The 21,207-nt window shown below is 37.6% G+C and overlaps 2 protein-coding genes and 1 pseudogene across 2 annotated transcripts in view; 2 read left to right on the forward strand and 1 right to left on the reverse strand.

Moving 5' to 3' along the window:
- Positions 1 to 3,365, forward strand: part of LOC107602261 (protein Daple) — a 69,408-nt gene extending 66,043 nt beyond the window's left edge. The window contains exon 30 of the mRNA XM_016294722.1: positions 979 to 3,365. Within this exon, the coding sequence (XP_016150208.1) occupies positions 979 to 1,881 (903 nt within the window). The 3' untranslated portion in view covers positions 1,882 to 3,365. The remainder of the gene's footprint in view (positions 1 to 978) is intronic.
- Positions 3,366 to 4,326: 961 nt separating this feature from the next.
- Positions 4,327 to 8,717, forward strand: LOC107602259 (ovarian cancer G-protein coupled receptor 1-like). The gene is made up of 2 exons (XM_016294717.1): positions 4,327 to 4,526; positions 7,540 to 8,717. The coding sequence occupies exon 2, from the start codon at positions 7,629 to 7,631 to the stop codon at positions 8,664 to 8,666; it is 1,038 nt and encodes a 345-aa protein (XP_016150203.1). The 5' UTR covers positions 4,327 to 4,526; positions 7,540 to 7,628; the 3' UTR covers positions 8,667 to 8,717.
- A 4,644-nt stretch (positions 8,718 to 13,361) lies between these two features.
- Positions 13,362 to 19,551, reverse strand: LOC107602266 (UPF0317 protein C14orf159, mitochondrial-like; annotated as a pseudogene).
- Positions 19,552 to 21,207: the final 1,656 nt, after the last annotated feature.

Here is a 21,207-nt window from a genome sequence, read left to right on the forward strand (position 1 = left end):
TCCTGATCCTGGTAGACTACAATGCCGGCTGTTCTGACTTACAGACTGTAAGTACGTTTTTTTTTATATATAAAGAATTTGCCACTGACGATTCAAACGCGAGTTTTGAGCAGTTTAGCGCTTGTTGTTTGTCATTTCTCTGATCACAAATGCAGACATGGTTTTATGTTTACGCGGCGCGATGCAATGCGTAAAAAGATAGTATACGTCGTTATAATTCCGTAATTATGTCCCCACTGGATGCAAAAAATGCCTAGTTTATAATGGGTTTTAATGTTTTTGTCTTGTCACTCCGGCCGGACAGGGCATCACAGTATGGTAGGGGCGTAACATTTCCGTCACACGCTTGAGGTGTTCGGCCAATCACAACGCACTGGATAGCTGGCCAATCAGAGCACACCTCGCTTTTCAGACCGATGAGCTAATTAATAATCGATGCATTTCGGAAAGGCAGGGCATAGAGGAGAAACAATAATGTACAGTATGTGGAAAATAATGTTTTTTTAACCTTAAACCGCATAAACACATTTCATTACACCAAATACACAAAATAATGTTCTTTTTAGCAACATCATATGACCCCTTTAAAAGTGAGAATCTTTTTGTTTTATATAGGCATATGTCCAACATTAAGTTGTATCTCCTGCATTGGAATAAAGTAAATATTTTCTATAAAATTTTCATAATATTTTAATTAAACATTTAGTAATTGTTCCTAATATTTTTCAAATATATAAGATTTTAACTTTTGTATAATGACAATGGAAAAGTCATAAACAAGGCTTCATATTATTGCAGTTAATATTGATCTTATACATGGAAATATATAGCTGCATTTTTTGTTATAGTAAAGGGAGTTCCTTACAAGAAGAGAGGGTCCTAGTCATCACAAGGGGTGTGGGAACCCTGCAAGTAATTTCCGTTGTAATATTGGAATTGGGGCACAAAAATATGTATGATGATTTAAATGTCTTTCAGGTGCAGACAGGAAGTCGAGAGGATCTGATGACTGATTATTTCACCAGATCTACTCGACCTGTCCCTCTGCGAGATGACGCTAAAACCCCCACCAATTATGTCACGCCAACCATCAAGACTACTCCGCCAGAACTAGATGGTCGGGCCCCTAAACCTGGACACAGTGTCAAACCAAGTGTTCGGCTCACCGAGACTTCCACACCTCCTTCTCAATCGCAAACCCTTCCTAACAGAGGAGCAGGACTGCGGTCCGCACCTTTGCAGCAGTCCAGTCCTCGCGGAGGTGTGGGCGGCAGCGCCAGCCTGAGCCGTACATTCAGTCTGGCCTCCGCAGACCTCCTCCGTTCAAGCGGGCCGGACAGTTACCGCACCGAGGCAAGTTCTCCCAGCCAAAATGATGTGGTGGTGAGGAGGTCCGGTGTAGTCACCAGAGAAAGACCGATATCTGCTAGGCTGGCTGGTTCTTCGCCGCTGCCTGGAGACCCGGGGCACGTATCCGTGGACCCCCGCCGTCTGTCTCTCGCTCAACCGAGAGATGAGTTGTCCCTGGCTAGTCCGCCTCCAGTGCGCTCTTCGTCTATGCCGCTGCAGGCTGAACGGGAATACGTTGGTAGTGGTAGCAGCAGGGCAGGAGCAGTCCGTTCTGCTCCTGCTCAAACCCGAGCTGCCCCCCATCGTGGCGAGGTGGCCATGGTGACTCCGGTGCGAGCTGTATCAGCATTAAGGCTGAAGGATTTGGAGGAGGAACCTCGGGAGCAAAGGCAGGCAGAGTCGCCTCTGTTGAAAAAAGCAGACACTGCGAACTTAAGCTACACCACCAAGGAGCAGCCCACCAGTAAACCTGCTTCTCCCGACCCCAACAATGACCCTCAGACTGTTTGGTATGAGTACGGCTGTGTGTAGAACCTCAGACTTGGTGAAGAAACGCATATGAAACTGCACTGTAAACAAATAAAAGCCCCAGGCAGCTCTGGGAGACTGGTCATGTCCTTCCTCTCTCCATCTCTTTAGGTGCTTCAAAGGCACCAGTTGCGTTTGAGGGTCTTGCACATGTTCAGACTGACCTGAAAATTAGTGTATGGGGCACTTTAATGTATTTTCCCCCTTCGATTCCAATCAAATGCCATTGATTTCCACAGCTCTCCGCAGCTCCATGGCAGGCCAGTTCATGTTCTATTCTGAATATGGAAAACAAACGTTGGGCTGTGTGCTAGGAGCCACTCCCAGCGTAATTACTGAGTAGCGACTGCATCCATCTTTAGGAGGCGCAGGACAGTTGCAGGTCCATCACCGAGCCTCATAGGGACCCATTACAGGAAGCAGCCTCTCTCCTTCGCTCCCAGCTGACATACCAAACAGTCTGCTCTTTTCTGCTTCTTGTGGGTGAACATGTATTTGGTGTAGGACCTGGGTTTGGCTCAGACTCTGTTCAGAAGCACACAAGACACAACACTGAGCCAGAAAGAGAGCGACCAACAGAAGGCTGTTGGACATGAAAATAAGATTGCACCTTATGATATAAGGTGGAAGAATGTATCGGGAATGGGGTTTGAGGGGGAATCTGGAGTACTGGACATATTGCCCAGTTTCACACAAGCGTTTAGAGTAGTACTAAGGAGAAATTGAAGCTCAGTTTTGGTGTTTTGTTTAGTTTTGTTTTTCCTCAACACTCATTTTATAACACTGCACAACTGTTCAAATGACCAGAAGTTCTTTTATTGGTTTATTTATTAATGTCCTTGAGACAATTAATGACACGTGTTTGTGTGGTTGTTTTAATGTGTGTGTGTGTATGCCTCATTTTTCCAAAATTGCTTTTTTGTTTTGCGTGGTTGATGCTTAAGTCTGATTATGTTGAACACTGGAAGAATGGAGTAGTCTCATTATACATATTTTTTTCATAAGTGAAGCATATACGTAAAAAAGCCCATGGAATCCCAGGATCCCTCAATCATGTCACCAACCAAGCACCCCTTGTTCCCTGTCAGTGGTGCTATTCTGCCATCTCGTGTCACCATCTCCAACTTCTTATGGTCTGCGGAGGCTTTCATAAGTCAAGAGCAAGAGCTGATCACCAAAGGCAATGGTGTGTCTTCATAGAAATATATTTGGATCAAGCATTCACACTGGGTGTGTGAACATAAGGAGAGTGTCCTGTTTGAATGTGCACAACTACTGGTTAAATGATTTTAGATATACAACTGTTTTTATACACTACTGCACATGAACATAGATCAGTACCTGTAAGATATTGTGTGTTTGATGTAAGGAGTAGATACCCTAACAACCTTTTACACTTAATGTAAAGTTTGTGAATGATAGAAGCCTGTTTAGAGAAAGCTGTTTTCCAAAACCTGCTCTTTGTAATAAAGCTTTTTTTTTTTTAAATGTCTGGAGTTGAAGGTTTCAGTAAATTGCATGAGCAAATTAGTGCTATGACATGCATAAAGTTTAAAACTGATTTTCTAGCGCTCAGAATAAATTAACATCAAAATTAAACATACAAAAATCATTATCCAAAAAAAAAAAAAACCTTCAGAATGGGTAATGAGATCTGTCCAGTTAATTTGGCACCAAATGTTGAGTTGTAGTTACTGATGAACTTATATTTCCCATAGATTTCAAGACAAAATATATGTTTGGTCTTCTTTCAATAACCTATCTTCTTTCAGTACCAAGAGCTGAAGTTTGAACTTGACAAATGAAGCTAAAAACTGAGAAAAGAGATTACACTCAGTTGTCCTGCCATATGAAGTGTATAAGTTATGACTTGGTTGCAGAGGCGGACAGTAACTAAGTACATTTACTTGAGTATTGTACTTAAGTACACTTTTTGAGTATCTGTACTTTACTTGAGTATTATTTTTTCTGGGAACGTATGACTTGGGTAACTTCACTACATTTGAAAGACAAATATTGTACTTTTCACTCCACTACATTTCTTTCATGCTAGTTTGAATTTATGTTAAATAAAAGTTGATCAGACATATCCAAAATATCTCACACAAATGTGTTAAAAACGTATTCGAGGAATGTAACGGTTTGCGCACGGTCCAGGCGCTGTGAACAATTTCACCTAAGAAACCTTAAATGTTTACTTATGCATATGTCACAAACATAATTACCCTTATTCCCAACAGGCAGATGAACAATGAGGCTATTATGCTGAGGAGCTGCTTACTTAGACAGCACTTCGGACATTATAGATGCGTTTCATGTCCGTTATCTGACTCGGAGCGCAGCTGTAATTGCCAAACGTGCTTTCTGTGCAGGCAGGTCATAGGTCTGAGAAGACACTTGAGATCAGTGTTTCGCTTTGAGTAATTGCACGGCATCATCACGTACAATCTGTTGACGCAATTTCATTTTTTCCTCTTTTCCGACGCGACAACCCCGGAACCCGGGAGCTATTTTATTTCTGCAGAAAAATCTCTCCTGCGAGTAAACGAATAAAAACAGTCAAATCTCTATGACAGAGTCGGTGGAGCGGTTGATGTTCATCACATTTCAGGAATGAGTCGCGAGGGATTAAAACCAGCAATCTTAAGGTAATGTACTTTCATTAAATCTAATATTCTCATATACCTTAATAAACATTTAGCCTACTACAGTAAGTGTTGCTTCAGTAAACTGAGCACTTAGTATTATGTACTGCTACCAATACAAAGAAGTAAAGTAGGACAAATGAATGCAATATGAACGAGTTCCCATTAATTTATTATAAAATCAGTTATAACGAAAATTATAATCACTGTGGTATTTTTGCCAGAAAATATCATGCTATTTGTGTAATAAACTGGGCAAACAAATGATGCAGCTTACTATTTTACAGCTTTCCAACAGCTATTTGTAACGCACTTTTAGAATAATTAGGCTAAATCATTTCTAATTCGATAATTTCTCAAGTAGGCCTATACGTAGTCTACTACAAGTGAGAATCTAGCACTTCTAACCAACATGGTCTACTCTGTGACATGTTTATTAAGATGTGCTACCAATACAAATGAACGGTTTAACCCATAAGGGTTCAAGTTTATAATGTGATCAGTTACATACTCCAAATGGTGTAATGAGTTTTATATTATAAAGGTGGGTTCATATACTATATATATATATATATATATATATATATATATATAGTATATGAACCCACCTATATAAATATTCACCTGAATAAGTTTGACTGCTAGCCCCAGCCTCCCATACATGTTTACATTATTACACAGCAGAATAAATATAAAAGTTCTAGATTAGACGATGTATATTTTCTGCCATCCAGTTCTTGTATAAATGAAATTATGAAGCGAAAAAAAAACGGCTGAGCACGTTTAGCCTAATTAAGGTTAACCTAAATGTAACAAACCCAATAACCCGACTCCAAATGTGGGAGAATGTGTGCTTGAACGTGCCTCTCTATATGCGGACACAAAATGCCATGAAATGTTTAACCTAGTTAAGTCATGTACACTCTTAAAAATAAAGATGCTTCAAAAGGTTCTTCAAGCGATGCCACAGAAGAACCATTTTTGGTTCCACAAAGAACCATTCAGTCAAAGGTTCTTTAAAGAACCATCTTTAAATCTTTTTGTAATCTGAAGAACATTCTTTCGCCACAAATAACCTTTTGGGAAACATAAAGGTTCTTTATGGAACCATTTAAACAAAAAGATTCTTCTATGGCATCATGAAGCACCTTTATTTTTAAGAGTGTAGCCTACTGTAATACAACCGGTAGCATTTGTTGACCAAAGTTTGACATAGAGAAAAACTACCATATATTTAGCACATGTAATATTCCTGTCTATTATTAATGTAGTATTGCTCTTGTGCGCGACTCATTACACCATTTGGAGTATGTAACTGATATATATATATATGTGTGTGTGTGTGTGTGTGTGTGTGTGCTTTCAAACTGATCAATTGCGATTAATCACATACAAAATAAAAGTGTGTTTACATAATATATGTGTGTACAGTGTATATTTATATGTATATAAATATACTTTTGCAATTCAAAATACAGTATATTTTAATTTGAGAAAGTTGGAAACTAGCTGGTTGAAAACAGCAAGCAAAAACACATTTGTGAAATTGGATTTTTGACAAGAGATTCCTCATGTCACAGCTAGTCCTGGAGTCCCCTATACAAAATTATAAACACAGTATTAATGAAGAATTTGTTATTTGGCAGTTTTCATAAATGATGAATCAATGTGAAGTTTTGCGCTTTATAAAACAGATTAGACTTTGAATTCTGATTGGATGAGACATGTTTGAAGCTGACAGATGCACAACTGTTCTAAATTCTACGTTTCTAAGTTGCTCAGCAGCCACAATCATAGTACAGTTTGGCTGAAAAAAAATCTGTTCTATAATTAATGATGATTAATGGCTTTATTGGACTATTGACACAAAGTGTTGTGCCTAAGAACACCCCTTACCCAAGTTAAAAGCATTGTAACACATTGCCTCTCTCGTACTGCTACATTACTCTGACCAAACAATTTCTTGTTCTGAACAGGAAGTGAACTGTTTGTATTATCACATATAGTACAGGACTTCATCAAAGTTTCATAGAGGAAAACAGCTCCATAGTTTGCTAGGGAAATGTCAAATCTCTATAGGTAAGTCTCTCCGTAAGGTAGATGTTAAAGCTGGCTCCATAGAAGACAAAATCCGAAGTAACCTCCGAGAAAGAAAAGCAATTCTACTGAAAACAGCTTTCCTATATTGAGACACTGTTCTGAGTAATACTGTTGTACTTGCACAGATGATGTTCATCATGTCTGAGCAGTATTACTGAAAGTGTCGTGTATGCAGGGACACATTCTTAAGAATTTAATGGATTGGTGATGAAACATGTTGTTCACGCTACTTTATTGGTCTGTTGTGTTCCACAGTAATCACTGCAGTCGGTCTCAACCCCAAGTAGTCTGTCTCAATCCCACAATATTTAGCATCCTTTCATCAGCCAGACATTCTGCGAACCAGGCCATGGTCAAATTGAAAAGGGCAACGTATGTTACTCAAATCCATGACATGAATTAGCATATATAAAGTTGGTTTAATTGCATTGCACAGGCTCTACTCAACGAAGAAAACACCTACGCAGACGTAAAAGCCAAGTGCAAAAGATGTGCAGTTGGATATGGCATATTTCGAAATGAGTAGATGAGTTTCACACTTCAACTTCATAATATCTCTTCCTGTATGCTTAAAATAGTTCAGAGTTTAAAGGACACCGCACACACACAACACTTTTGTCACTCGGCAGTCATCTTGATAAAATCCTCAGAAAGCTATTTTCAGGCATGCATAAGTACATCTTCTGTCTGGTTGAACTGAGAAAAACCCAAATCAGATAGCCATCAAAAGTTAGATTTTTTTTTTTTTTAAGATAACTTTTACAGATGAACTCAACTTTTCCATAACGTCCAATATGTACATCAGAATCTCAGTGAAAGTTGTAGTTTATCATGGCATTTTCTGGGTTGTATGAATACTGTGGTGGTATTTGGACACACTAATCATTTGACATCCTATTTTGTTTGCTTCCCATAGAATCCGTGGAATGTTATTTGGAGACCTCAGTTGATTACAAACTTGCCAACACTTGTTGAATAAGACTCTGCGAACATGAGGTTAGAAAGATGAACATGTCTGAGGAGCAAATAAACTGCACTATAAGCCACGAGATTCACCAGTACCTGTTTTCGGGTGCGTACGTCCTCATCCTGCTAGTGGGTCTTCCCGCCAATGCTTACTCGCTCTACCATGCCTGGCTGCAACTGAAAGCCCGCAATGAGCTGGGGGTCTACTTGTTAAACCTGACCATATCCGATCTGCTGTACCTGGCCTCCCTGCCCCTCTGGCTCCAGTATATCTTCCAAGGGGACAACTGGAGCAGCTCTGAGTGGCTCTGCCAACTGTGTGGTTTCCTGCTCTACGAGAACATCTACGTCAGCATTGGTTTTCTGTGTTGTATCTCGATTGACCGTTACCTGGCAGTGGTCTACCCTTTCCGCTTCTCTGCTTTCCGATCGGTACGAGCAGCAGCGCTGGTCAGTGCGGTGGTCTGGCTCAAGGAGCTTGCCGTAGGAGTGGTGTTCTTCTGGCACAAGGAGCTCAGCAGGGACAAGCATAACCAATCTGTGTGCTTTGAGCACTATCCCATGAAGACATGGGAGTACCCAATAAATTACTACCGTTTTTACATAGGTTTCCTGTTCCCTTTAGGAATCCTCTCCGTGTCGTACTTTCGAGTCCTCCGAGCAGTGGGCAAGAGTGCAGGCACGCAGACTGCCCAGAAAACTCGCATCAAGTACCTGGTGACCAGCACCATCGTCATCTTCCTGGTTTGCTTCTCACCATACCACGTCTTCCTGCTGGTACGCACCATATTTGAGCGGGACTGCAACTTCATTGAGAAAATTTTCAACTACTACCATTTCTCTCTGTTGCTTACTAGTTTCAACTGCGTGGCGGATCCAGCACTCTATTGTTTTATCAGTGAGAGTGCCCAAAAGGGCATCCAGAAGGCTCAGGAAGCTTGTACTCGGGTATTCTGCTGTTGCTCAAAAAGTCATGGAAGGTTCAACACGCACTCTACTGAGCTTGCAGTCACCAATGATAATGTTACAGGTACCTCAGTAGTGACGCTCTTGCAGCAGATCAAAACTGATGTTTGAATATTTTTGTTGTACTATCTATACAATGGACATCGTAGTTTAGCTACAGGCTCTTCAGTGGACAAAGGAAGCATCATAGATGTACAGCTGCATATTATTTTTTATTTTGCATTGGTTAGAACATTAGCCTACTTTGTCAGAGCCAGTCCTAAATTTATTTTGTTCTAAAATTAAACTGTAATATTTCATGGTTTTGGTAAGCTAGCATGCTACGTGGTGTAATGCTCAGGGATTGCTACCTTGAAAATCACCAGTGGTTGACATTTGAGGTTTTAGGAACCGATGAGCTAAACATTTTCTGTACTGTTCTAAGTCCCTTTAGCTACATGTGCATGTAGCAGTTAAAAATCTCTGTCCAAGACTAAAACCATTTATGCTTTCAAACCTCATAGGTTTCCAGTTCCTTTAATAATGTACTTCACCCAAAAATGACAATTCCGTCATCATTTACTCACCCTAATGGTATGGCCCTATGGACAATAACAGCATGAAATTTTGTGTTCCATGATAGAAATTAAGTCATTAAGTTTGGAACATTATGAAGGTGATCTAAATGATAATAGTTTTTTATTTTTATTTTGGGGTGAACCTTTCCTCTAAGAAAACAAAAGCAATGAAGCTGTATCTTTGTTGCCTATACTCACCTTTTACATGGACAGACATGGAGCACACAGACATCTGACAAGCAGAAAAGGTACACGGTGTGGGTGTGAAGGGTCAAACATCTCCAAACAGACCATTTTAACCTGGACAGCTTCCCACTTTGATTTCATATCCTGGGGAAATAGACGAGGAAGAAGTGATTGATGGTTACTTACAGAAATCATGGATCTTCTGTTTGCTCAAACCGCTGAGGTAAATAAAGGTGATGAGTGTTTGGTGCAGTGTTTACATTTTAATGATGGAAGTGATCACAGGTAATACCAGGGGGGTAGGCCTATTCCAAAAAGCAGGTTATGTGACACACCCGGGTATGTTTGAGGATAAGCAAGCGGCTTTCGGTTCCAAAATCGGAGGTTACTTTCAGGGTACACTCTTAAAAATAAAGGTGCTTCAAAAGGTTCTTCAAGCGATGCCATAGAAGAACCATTTTTGGTTCCACAAAGAACCATTCAGTCAAAGGTTCTTTAAAGAACCATCTCTTTCTTACCTTTTTGTAATCTGAAGAACCTTCTTTCGCCACAAAGAACCTTTTGTAAAACAGAAAGGTTCTTCAGATGTTAAAGGTTCTTTATGGAACCATTTAGACAAAAAGGTTATTCTATGGCATCGTGAAGCACCTTTATTTTTAAGAGTGTATGTAACCATAGTAACTTGCTCTCTGAAGATAACCTGCTCCGGAGCAGGTTATTTTCCAGGGTTAGTTCACTTCAGCGCACGTGTGATCTACTGATGAGCCTTCAGTGGGCGCGACAGATAGCGCACAACATTATATAATATTACAATATGTAATATAGCCTATTATATATAATTATAAAACACTGATATAGGAGTAAACAGTATTTGTCATAAATGTAAGGGCACAAATTACTTAAGATAATAGGTAAAGCAAACCCTTGCAGCAAATATATGATGTGGTGCAAAAATATGATTAAATCTGTTTCCTCTCTCTACTCACCAGACCTCTTGCTGTCTTGCCTGCATACTTTGTGCTTTAAAGTATGTGTTGCCTATCTCATTTCTCCTATTATTATTAATTATATTTTCTTCTATAATATTATTAAAGATGAAAACATGTCCTATATGAATAGTCAAAACATGACTAAATAATTAATAAATGATTATAGAACTGTCCCTTTAATGCAAACAGGAGAAAAACACTTTCATCATATATTAGTCCTCTTTGTTTAGTCATGGTCTTTCTTCGGAAACTCTACTGAAAGCAGAATTGTGAAATTAAACAAAGGTGCATAAACAGAAGCCTAAATACAGATGGGATTAATTAGTATAAAGTCATATTCCCAGGCAAAACGAATCCAGCACCATTTTTAAAGAAATTGAGAGATTGGCCTATTTATTTTATTTTCATGCTTGTTAATCTGGTCCCAGAGAAATGTTTAAAACTTTCAGGTGTTATCAGAGCCAGACTAATTAAAAGTCTGCAGTTTATTTTACTTTATGATTAAGGGTTTTGGGATGGTCTTCTCCAGTGTTGATTTTGGTTGAACCTTGGAAGAGGGAAAGACATTTCTCTCTAAAAAGGTCAGTGATAATATACAAATTTCCAAATTACATGAATGTGTTATGTAACACGGATCTGAACTAAAACAGCTGCTTGTACTCCTCGATACACAAGAGTTGGTGTGTAATACCGTGGTATTTTTTAAGTTCCTTAGACTACAACATGAATAATGTTATATAAATATAATGTATGATTCAAGTATATAACAATAACAAGGTACAACCAAAGAATGTAACAATTATGCCTATTAATTAGATTTCATCAAAGCAGCGCTGCAGAACTTTTGGCCTTTCTATCGCCAACTGTGGTTAAAAATAAAATTGCATGTTGCTGCGTTTGAGTAATCGATATCACCATTACAGAGTAGATCAGTCACACTACAAAACATTCTCATAGTAAAAATATTCCAACAACTATATCAGAAAATATAAAAAATGTAATTTGAACAATAAGTGTCATTTCCGTTGTGGGTCCTATTTTGTTTTGATAGGAGTTTTGTCACTTTACCTTATTATCTCTGCATTCTCTGCAATGGATGATTCTCCACAGGTTTGCAGTTGTACTGTCCATGTTAAACGATAGCTAGCTGACCAGATCAAATCTACACACTAGTTATTGTTGCAATATGCCACGCAAGATACAGTTGCCACCTAGCCGGATACTCACGGACATGACGTAACCATGTTCCCGCCAAATCTGACCCGACAGCAGAAAAATGTAAATCATTATCGTAGGCTTATCGTAGTGAATCGGGACTGGGCAAAAAAAAAAAAATTATTTTAAGATTATTTTTAGTAGTTTTTATGTACTAGCTTTATCATAGATTTCCATTATTTTTAAGTAACTCTTCCATAGCGCAGCTTTAAACCCATATTGTTGACTGAATAATCAGTAGGACGTGTCCCTCAGTGTATATGGTGGATACAATGTTTGTAATATCTTGAAATCAATAGTTTATTATTTTTTTAATCAAATATTCTTGTATACAGCAAGAAATGGGCTTTAAAGTGAGAAGCAACATAGATTGTTTAATAAGCCGAAAGCACAAAAATGAAACACTTCTCTGTAGATTGTCTATAAAGAATCAACAACATTTTACAATGGCAGCTCTTTCAATTATATACCCATACTCGTATTCATCTGTGAGAATGTGCAACGGTTGAGTCGGCTCTGACACTGGTCACAGATGAGTGTCTTGGTTCCTGTGGCTATGTGATGTGTCCGTGATGCAGGCCACACTATTCGCCCTATTCGCACGGGATTAGTATTATCTGGGGACCTTGTGTGATTTTGAAATTACCCCCCCATATCTGAATTTCGTGTGGTGCATTCGCACGGGATAAGCGAAGCCTGTGATTTTACTCGAATTGACTGACTTATCTCCCGGATACCCGGATGTCAAGGCTTTGAGAGTCCCGTTCTATGGTCCAGATGGATAAAAAAAAGAAAAAAGAAACTAATATAGTTTCGTGCGCAGTGTCATTTACATTTCACCAGGTTGAAATAATATCTTTATGCTTGATCTATTTGTAACACGTTAACCTCAAAACCTTTTCAGCTTTCTCTTTCTGCAAATTGTATGGTGTAGCGATATGATGACAGCACCCAGAATACTATCAAACACTCCAACGCAGCTCCATTCTTCGCGAAAGATGGATAAAAAGGCGCACAGGAAACAAAAACCTCGAAAAATGATATACGACCTGCCAAATGCTGGCCAAATCACAGAGATGCCGATTCGCACGGGACTAATATTATCACAGGACCTCGGTGTTCGGCGGAATATGGTAGGTCATTTGCGGGGGAATTTTGACTTTACAAATTACAGACATGGCCGATTCGCACGGGGTTAAGATCACAGACAGCCTCCGCAATTATTACAAATGACTGGAGGTCACCAGGTAATACTAATCCCGTGCGAATAGGGCTTATGACGTCAGGCAAGAGTGAGATTTCTAAGCCGCTGTATGATGTCAGAATGGTAAGGGTGAAAGGTCAATCCATCCACCTCCAGTCCTAGGTTTGCCGTTTTGCCGCTGCGGGTGCCATATTTCACCAAAATGTGGAGCATCCCTTCCTCCTGTTTTTTGAATAATAGCACCACATCAAGTCATTTTTGTCTTTGCAGCTGGATTTGTCTTTAATCTTTGGTAATGCATTCAGTGGTAATGGTCTTTTATTTTAAGCCACATGTGGGAGTGGGAACTTTAAAAACAGGAAAAGTGTTATTAAAGCATCAATCCAGAGCAGCCACTGAGGAGAAACAACATGATGGACACAGAAAATATTTAGGCTAACAGAAAGGAATGTGAATACAGGGTTAACGGGCTGGATCCAGCTGTTGTGGCCGTGATAATTATAAGGTATACTGGCAGAGGTTCTGAAGTGGTCTGCAGTTCACCGCAAATATAAAAATGGCCAGAGTTGACTGGAAGCAGCACTGCGACACGCTTGCAAGTTTTATACCAGTGGATTTCCACTGAAAGTAAAATGAGTGATATTATGAGGTGACATGCATAAACTCTTCCAGAGACACCCTTAAACGGCAATGCAATACTTTTTTTTAGAAGAACAGATGCTTTAACTTGAACTTAGCCATCATAATCATCAGCCATCATCTTTTATTTTTGATAATACTGTGTTTCGTTGGCTACAGTGGGCAGGCAGGCCGTCCACAGGCTCTGTTGACCAGGTGTGGCTGACAGACCCAAGCCCCTCTGGAGGTACCGCCAGTGTATTAGACAGAGATTGAGAACATACAGAGCACAGGCGACAGCATAGCCACCCCAGTTGGACACTCCTATACAGGAAGTGGACGTTAGGTATGCTAAGAAAAGATTGTTCATGGTACACAATCATTGAGGTGCAAATACAAGTTTCTGTAGACACCTCAATAGTATAGTTGATAGTATATACTATACACAATCAAACCGTTTGGAATCATTTGGATTTTTAAATGTTTTTGATAGAAGTCTCTTATGCTCACCAAGGCTACACTTATTTGATCAAAATAAAAAAACAGCAATATTGTGAAATATTATTACAATTTAAAGTACTGTGTTCTAATACATTTTAAAATGATATTTAGTCCTGTGATTGCAAAGCTAAATTTTCAGCAGCCATTACTCCAGCATTTTTCACTATACACTACCATTCAAAAGTTTGGGGTAAGATTTAAAACATTAAATTGATAAAAAAAAAAACATTAAATTGATCAAAGGTGATATTAAATACATTTATAAGGTTCCTAAAGATTTCAAATAAATGATGTTCATTGAACTTTCTATTCATCAAACCCCCCCCCCCCCCCAAATAATCTATTAATAGAAATATTAAGCACATTTTCTACAATAATATTATTAAGAACTGTTATTAATAACCGAACACCAAATCAGCATATCAGAATGATTTCTGAAAGATCATGTGACACTAAAGAAACCTGAAAAGAGGCATTTTAAATTGTAATATTCTTTCACAACAGCATTTTTTATGAAATAAATGCAGCCTTGGTGAGAATAAGAGACAATTAAATAAAAAAACATAAAAAAAAGAAACAATACTCCAACATTTTGACCAATAGTGTATTCCAATGGTAAAATACTAAAATAAATAGCGCACATACATGAAAATAAATAAATGAATGAATAAATTACCAAGTTATTTATTTGTTTGTCTGTGTGCATTGCTCTATATTATTAGTTTTGGGGAAAATATTCTGAGTTACACACAGTACAAGATCTGTCTGTCGACTATACATACTAAATAGTCTCAAGCTCAATTTTTTTTTTAAATCAACACAGCTTAACTTGTATTTAATCTGAAACATTCATTTAAATATAGTATCTAAATGAACTACTATTCAAAAAAATAGAATTCAAGATATTTATATTATTATTCTCAATATTTTCCATTTCCATTTCACTCTTAAACATGCCTAAATATCGATTAAATGTTGGATTTTTTTTTTTTTTACCAGACAGACACTAGGCAACACTGACAATGTCAAATAACATCTCTGATGCACTTCCTATGATATCGGAAACTAACATTCTTCCTTTAGCCCCCTTAATAAGGAACAAGTAGGTTTGATGTGAAACTTAGAACCACTGTGTGGGACCACATAGGCTGTGTGTTTAGGTGCAGCGGCCTGTTTTTCCAGCTAGCAGGAAGCACACACATTATGCGGTCTCTGTGTGAGGTGCACTTACCTGCAGTGATGGCAAAATCAGCAGCCACGTCACACGCAATCAGATTTTCATTAGGCATGTATGCTTTAACTTCTGCTTTGACTTTGCCCATACCAAGCTCATTACCTCCATCCCCGATCCCTGTACACACACACACACATACATACACACACAATTAATCCTGTTCCAAAGGGGTGACAGATCTCATTAAACCACTCCCTGGTGCCAACCGAACTTGTCATTAATTGGGAACAAAGTTGGCGATTCAAGCATTGTGATTGTTAAAAGAGACTAGGACACTGACTACATCAGAGAGGGTTCGGATAAAACCACAATCAAATCAAAAACTACTTCCATTTTTATTACACAGTAACATTTTCCAGTGTAAGTTAACCACAGTGGTTTGGAGCACTGAAGCTCTGGCTGTGTTACCTGTGGTAGTGATGTCTGCAATAATGCTGGCAGTGGTGAAGAAGAGTTCGTCTATTGGGTCGACTTGATGTTCACCCCCCTCATGTTGTAGTAGTTCAGATCGGCAGCCCGTCCGCTGCACTCTATTTCCACCAAGTGGTCAAACCTGATTAGTATACATAATAAAAATGTCAGTTCAACTACATGGTAAACAAGACATGGGCTGTGTTCAGAATAGCATACTAGTCTTCTTTCTGCGGTCTAGTATGTATAATGTGGCACAATGTGTAAATTTTCTGAATGCATAAAACATGGATGACCTGCACTGTCAATCGACTTGCATTTCTAGTTGTGCGACGAATTAACTTTTAAAGTAATATTAACAGGCATTTTAACATCGGTTTCTAAAAAGGAATAATTCAGATTCAGTTTAACTCAATCGACAGCATTTGTGACAATGTTGAACTCATTTTCTTATCCATCATTATCTTTGAAGAAAAGCAAAAATCTGTTACAGTGAATGTGGCCTATTCAGGAACGTTAATATACTCACTATTTCAATAGCTTAGCGACAAGATGTAAATAATACCTTTGTTCAAATGATGTTAGTGTGACACAGTCACTTAACCTTATCTGTGTAAAGTAGCATCAGATTTAACAAATTCGTTGTAGTGTTAACATAACATGTAATAAAATGGCTCAAAAATGAATGTAAAACTGACAAGCTTTACAGTTCAAATAATACATACAATTCAGCAGAATAATTAATTTAAGTGATTTTATACAATTATAAGCTTCACATTTCTGCATTTCACAGCCTCACTGTAACCTCAAATTATGCTTTTATTTATTTTATTTTTAAAGTCAATATGATTTTTTGTGGTAATCAATATGCCACAAATGCTGTTGATTGAGCTTAAGATGTATTGTATTTGGAATATCCCTTTAATAATGCACTAAGTGAGGGATATTGCACAGTCATGATCATAAAACAAACCACAACATCACCCTGAAATGAGTAATTTTTTTTTATAATGATTGGCTGACTATATATTACCCCTATAATTTTAAGGATAATCACTAAATAACTACATAAATGGGCATGAAATATTTGAGTTGAGACAGAAGAGACTACAGAATGACGAGATGTATCATATATGATACAACCAACGCTCAGTCATACAGTTTAGCAGCCATTATACACAAATATTTGTCTTCAGAATTCAGTTATCAAACATGAATTAAGTATGTACAAATGAAGTCATGTGCTATAATACTGCATAATAAAATATTCATTGTTGCATAATGTGCTCTGTTTAACCCACTACTTACATGGGATCTTAGACCAATGATGAGTCCCAATTCACATACTATGTATTTGTCTTTAATAGTATTCAAAATTAAAATGTGTGTCCCAAATTGTAGTATGTTAAAATGAGTATTCCAAAGGTATGAGTATCCCACAGTACACTATTTCAATGAAAAATTCGAAGTTCAGATCCATGCACACTCTAACGGCTAATATTGTTGGACACAGATTCGATTAGAACTACAAACATGAATATAAAGGGTTACAAAACTACAAACATGGCAGATACGCGAGACCCACAATTAAGTAGAGCGGTTTAGATAAAGAGTTTTTTGTAATTAATATCTAACCTGAGGGGAAAAAAATATATTAAATGTTATCTGCATTATATCTACAACAACAACTCGAAACTTTTATAAAGATACATTTGGTCATTAACTTTTAAATGCATCATTATGTAAACACATGAGGAGAGTTCACGGCATTAAAGACACGTGACTGGCAGGTCAACTTGCCTTTCATTTCTTTCCAATACGATAGGAAATTAAATGAAATTGTGAAGGATGTTACACATTGACAGGGCAGTTTAAACAGTGACGGGATGCACGTAACTAGTGACAGAGCGGTGTGTTAAAGATGCAATTATGACAAAGTAGTATGTCCCAGAACTCGGCTACTATTCTGCTACATACTCAAAAGTATGTGCTTTTTCTTCACAAAAAGACTGCATACTTTTAGGGTATAGTATAAGTGGGCGAATTAGGATGCAGCACAAGAGAAAGCAGTGGATGTGAACCACATTACACCTGGGCTTTAGTGGGATCTCAATCACGGCACAGGAAGTGAAGTGCCGAGTCAGGGCCATTACTCTGGAAACGTATTACTGGCACTGCAGTCTTTATCACACCTGTTACAAATCAACACAAATAATAGCCAAACAAATGAATAAATACAATAAAACAGTAATGTGTCGCTTTATCACATCAGGTTAGCATAACCCAAGAATATCTCAAAAACACTAAATCAGCAATGATGGAGGCACCTTTCTCCACGACATCCCACATGAGGTGCTGATTCATCTCCAAAGCACGCCCATCCGTCACGATGACCACCTCTTTGCGGAGTGCTTGAAGCATAGCTGCCATCAGTCTCTTCAGGGGGGTTGTGCATGTAGTGTGTGGGGAAACCAGTGGTGATGAGAACAGAGGAGGAATGGGACAGCGAGAGACAGGCCTTTAGGAGCTCATCCTGCAAGAACAGGGCCTGGACATCCCTTGAACCTGCACACAAACCACACTTTGTGTGTTACTACTGTATGCATCTTTAAAGTCATGATGAAACGGAACTAGCAACAGATCTATACTTCTTCTTTGGAAGGTCCAATTATGAAATTTTGTTAAAACATTACAGTAAAAAAAAATAATAATAATAATAATTGCAATGGCAGACGGTGATCCCAAAAAATAATTTGTACATTTACTGTACAAATTAGTGCACAACTACTAAACAAAAATGGCTATGTTGTTGTGGACTTACACTTACACCTAGTGGTGTGGATGTAGCATTACTCAAACAAATATTTTTAGTTTGCAATGCCATTGTAGAAATTCAAGTTTCCAGGATATTATTTGGAAGTACCTTTTAAGGTATCTAGTAAATATTGGGTCACCAGTAAGATTTGAGATGACTTCTTTTAAAATGTTTCATTGTATTTACCCAGTAACCCAGGCCATATACAGATTTAAGAAAAACATTGATATTATTAGAGTATTCTTCTTCATTCTTTTATTTAAAAAAAATTAAACTTATTTGTACTATATTTTTCTAGTGTGATTTTTAATGTTTTCTTACGGGAGATTTTGGGAGCTAACATTATTTTGGAAGATAAAATATCGTATTTTTTATGACAAAACTTTAGAAAATAAAATTTGTTTTATTCTCAATTAATTCATTATTTTAGTTAAATATCATATTCATACATGTTCAAAAAGTCACCAAACGGCACAACAATTTTAATCTGAGATAATATCATTATCTTGAAAACTACTGTAAAGTCTTTAACTTTTATTCATCTTAGATGCTTTTGTATTTAGTTTGGAATTAATGATGTTGGTTTATACCCCTATGTATTTAGTTCTTTTATTTTCTATGTATTTTCTATTTATTACAGTTAATATTGTTGTTAATGCATGTCTATGTTTGTTTGTTTATTTTTTTTATTTATTGCATTTGAGTCAGTTGTCACTAAAAACATTTGAAATAGAAATGTGCTTTTCACAGTCAGCCACAATTGAGTGAAAGTGTCTAATAACAACTGGTCGTGTGATCTCAATGTGTTTGCCTTCATGAAGCAACCCACTCAATATAAAATATATTCCATTTTATTAGACTACTGAATCTGGAAGAGGACTGGACTCATCTTATTCAAGTGTGCATGAATAAACACTTTTATTAAAGACTACTTATTTTCTGGTTATTAAAATATGACACTGTTTGATATGTTGTTGTATAATGCTAAGAGGTTTGTTCATTTTAAGTGTCTTTATGCATTTGAATACTTTTTTGGGGGGTCAAAAGTGTGCTGTTTCATACCTGGGTCTTCAACAACAAGCTCCTCAATTGCTCGAATTTGTTGAACAGCTCTTTTGCTAGCCATACTGTAAAGCTGAGGATTCTGGGAAATGCAGAAAGTCAAAGGGCAATGTGCTGGCTCAAGAGTGAGGGGCGAAATAGTTTCTGCCTTTTGATCGGTGATGAACATGCAGCCAGGAGAGTGCGTGAACGCCATGAGTGGGCTCTGTAACATTAAAAAATCAAAAGATCAATATCCAGTTTTTCTGAAAAATCCGTCCCACGCAGGTCTCTAATCCGGAGCTCATTGACAAATATCTTATATCGTAAGATGCAGCTCCCTATACACAGAGTGCACAATCGCGAAATCGAAAGTGAAAGTAAACAGCACCAGTGCTCACTCTCCCCATTGACACACTGCATAAAAATGATCTGTGTATAGTGCAAAAATTACGTTAAAGAAACAAAACCCAGTGACATTAAGTCTTAAAGGTGAAGTGTGTCATTTCTACTCCACTAGCAGCATCAAAGAGTGCAAAACAACTACATTTTTTAATTTCAGGAGAAAATATGACCGGTGTTTGCCTACTGTATGTAAATCTACGGCTTCTTGTTAATTGGTTTCTAGCGTGTTCTGGTCAAAATATAGCACACTTCAACTTTAAGTCCATTTGTATTGTAATATTGCAGAGTGGGGCGTTTCCTCCGAGTAGGCAAGGGAAGCAGTGTCTCCTCAAAATATTACAAAAAAATTGGAAAAAAAAAAATTGTACAAAAATAAAACAATGCCAATATTACAAAATATAGCCTAACATTAAAAAGTGTATAAATCACTAGTTTTTCTAAAGAAACACTGTCCAACAGCGACACCAGCGGGTAAAGTTACAGAGGGGGTCTGCATCCCTCTCGCCTCCCCTGAGCCCATTGCCTTTTAACAGACCCCCTAAAGCATGCAGTGAGTTTGGTGGAGGGTAATTGAGAATGAATGGGGGAAAATCACGTGAGAGGAGACATGCCTCCATCGTGATATGATTGGATCTGGCTGGTTATGATCGGCTGTGATTGGTTGATGCGATAAATCCCGCCTCTTGTGTTCATGCGCGTTCCACGTTCGCGAATCAGTCTGAATGAACAATATAACGGCATTAATGGGAAGACTCTTTTAAAAAAAAGTATGTAAACAACTCACACACTTAGATATAATCCCTTTGTTATGTCAAAATAAGGCTTGAAATGGCCTGAAAACATGATCTGTGGGAGTTTTTAGTGAGTAATCAGATTGGTGAAATGTATAGTAAATCTCAGTGTCTGTGACCAATATTTACTGAGCTTTGATGACTGATGATCCGAAAAATTCAAAAATAGATTAAAGTTAACTATTAAAAAGAATAGCTGTGTTTAAATTGTTACTGCCTTCAGTTATTATTTTGGAATAAATGTAAAATGCTTAAAAACACTAACTTGATGAGATTCATACTTGGCTTTAATAAACACAATACGTTGTTAATGTAAAAATATCAAATATAATTGTTTTGTTGTTCTGGTAGTGTAAGTAATGTTTATTAATTATTTTTTTATTTTTTATTTGTATAGCGCTTTATACAATACTGTGTGTCAAAGCAGCTTTACGGAGTCAAACGGGAGAATAGTTTGTCAATGATGCAAGAAGACAATAACAGAGTCATTTTTCAGCTAAAGTCAGTTCATTGATGATTTAACCAAGAACATGTTACTGGGACAGGAATTTACATTAGATTTTTTATTTATGTTTTTAAAAAGGACTTTGCCTCCTCATCTCAGAACACCACTGCACACCTCTGATATATATATATATATATGTGTATATATATATATATATATATATATATATATATATATATA

This window comes from Sinocyclocheilus grahami, unplaced genomic scaffold (genome assembly GCF_001515645.1).
Source record: "Sinocyclocheilus grahami isolate Dianchi unplaced genomic scaffold, SAMN03320097.WGS_v1.1 scaffold323.1, whole genome shotgun sequence".
In the NCBI taxonomy this organism is placed as follows: Eukaryota; Metazoa; Chordata; class Actinopteri; order Cypriniformes; family Cyprinidae; genus Sinocyclocheilus; species Sinocyclocheilus grahami.

What these genes read in the sequence shown, in the direction of transcription:
- LOC107602259 (XM_016294717.1), top strand. Translation starts at nt 7,629, where the DNA reads ATGAACATGTCTGAGGAGCAAATAAACTGCACTATAAGCCACGAGATT.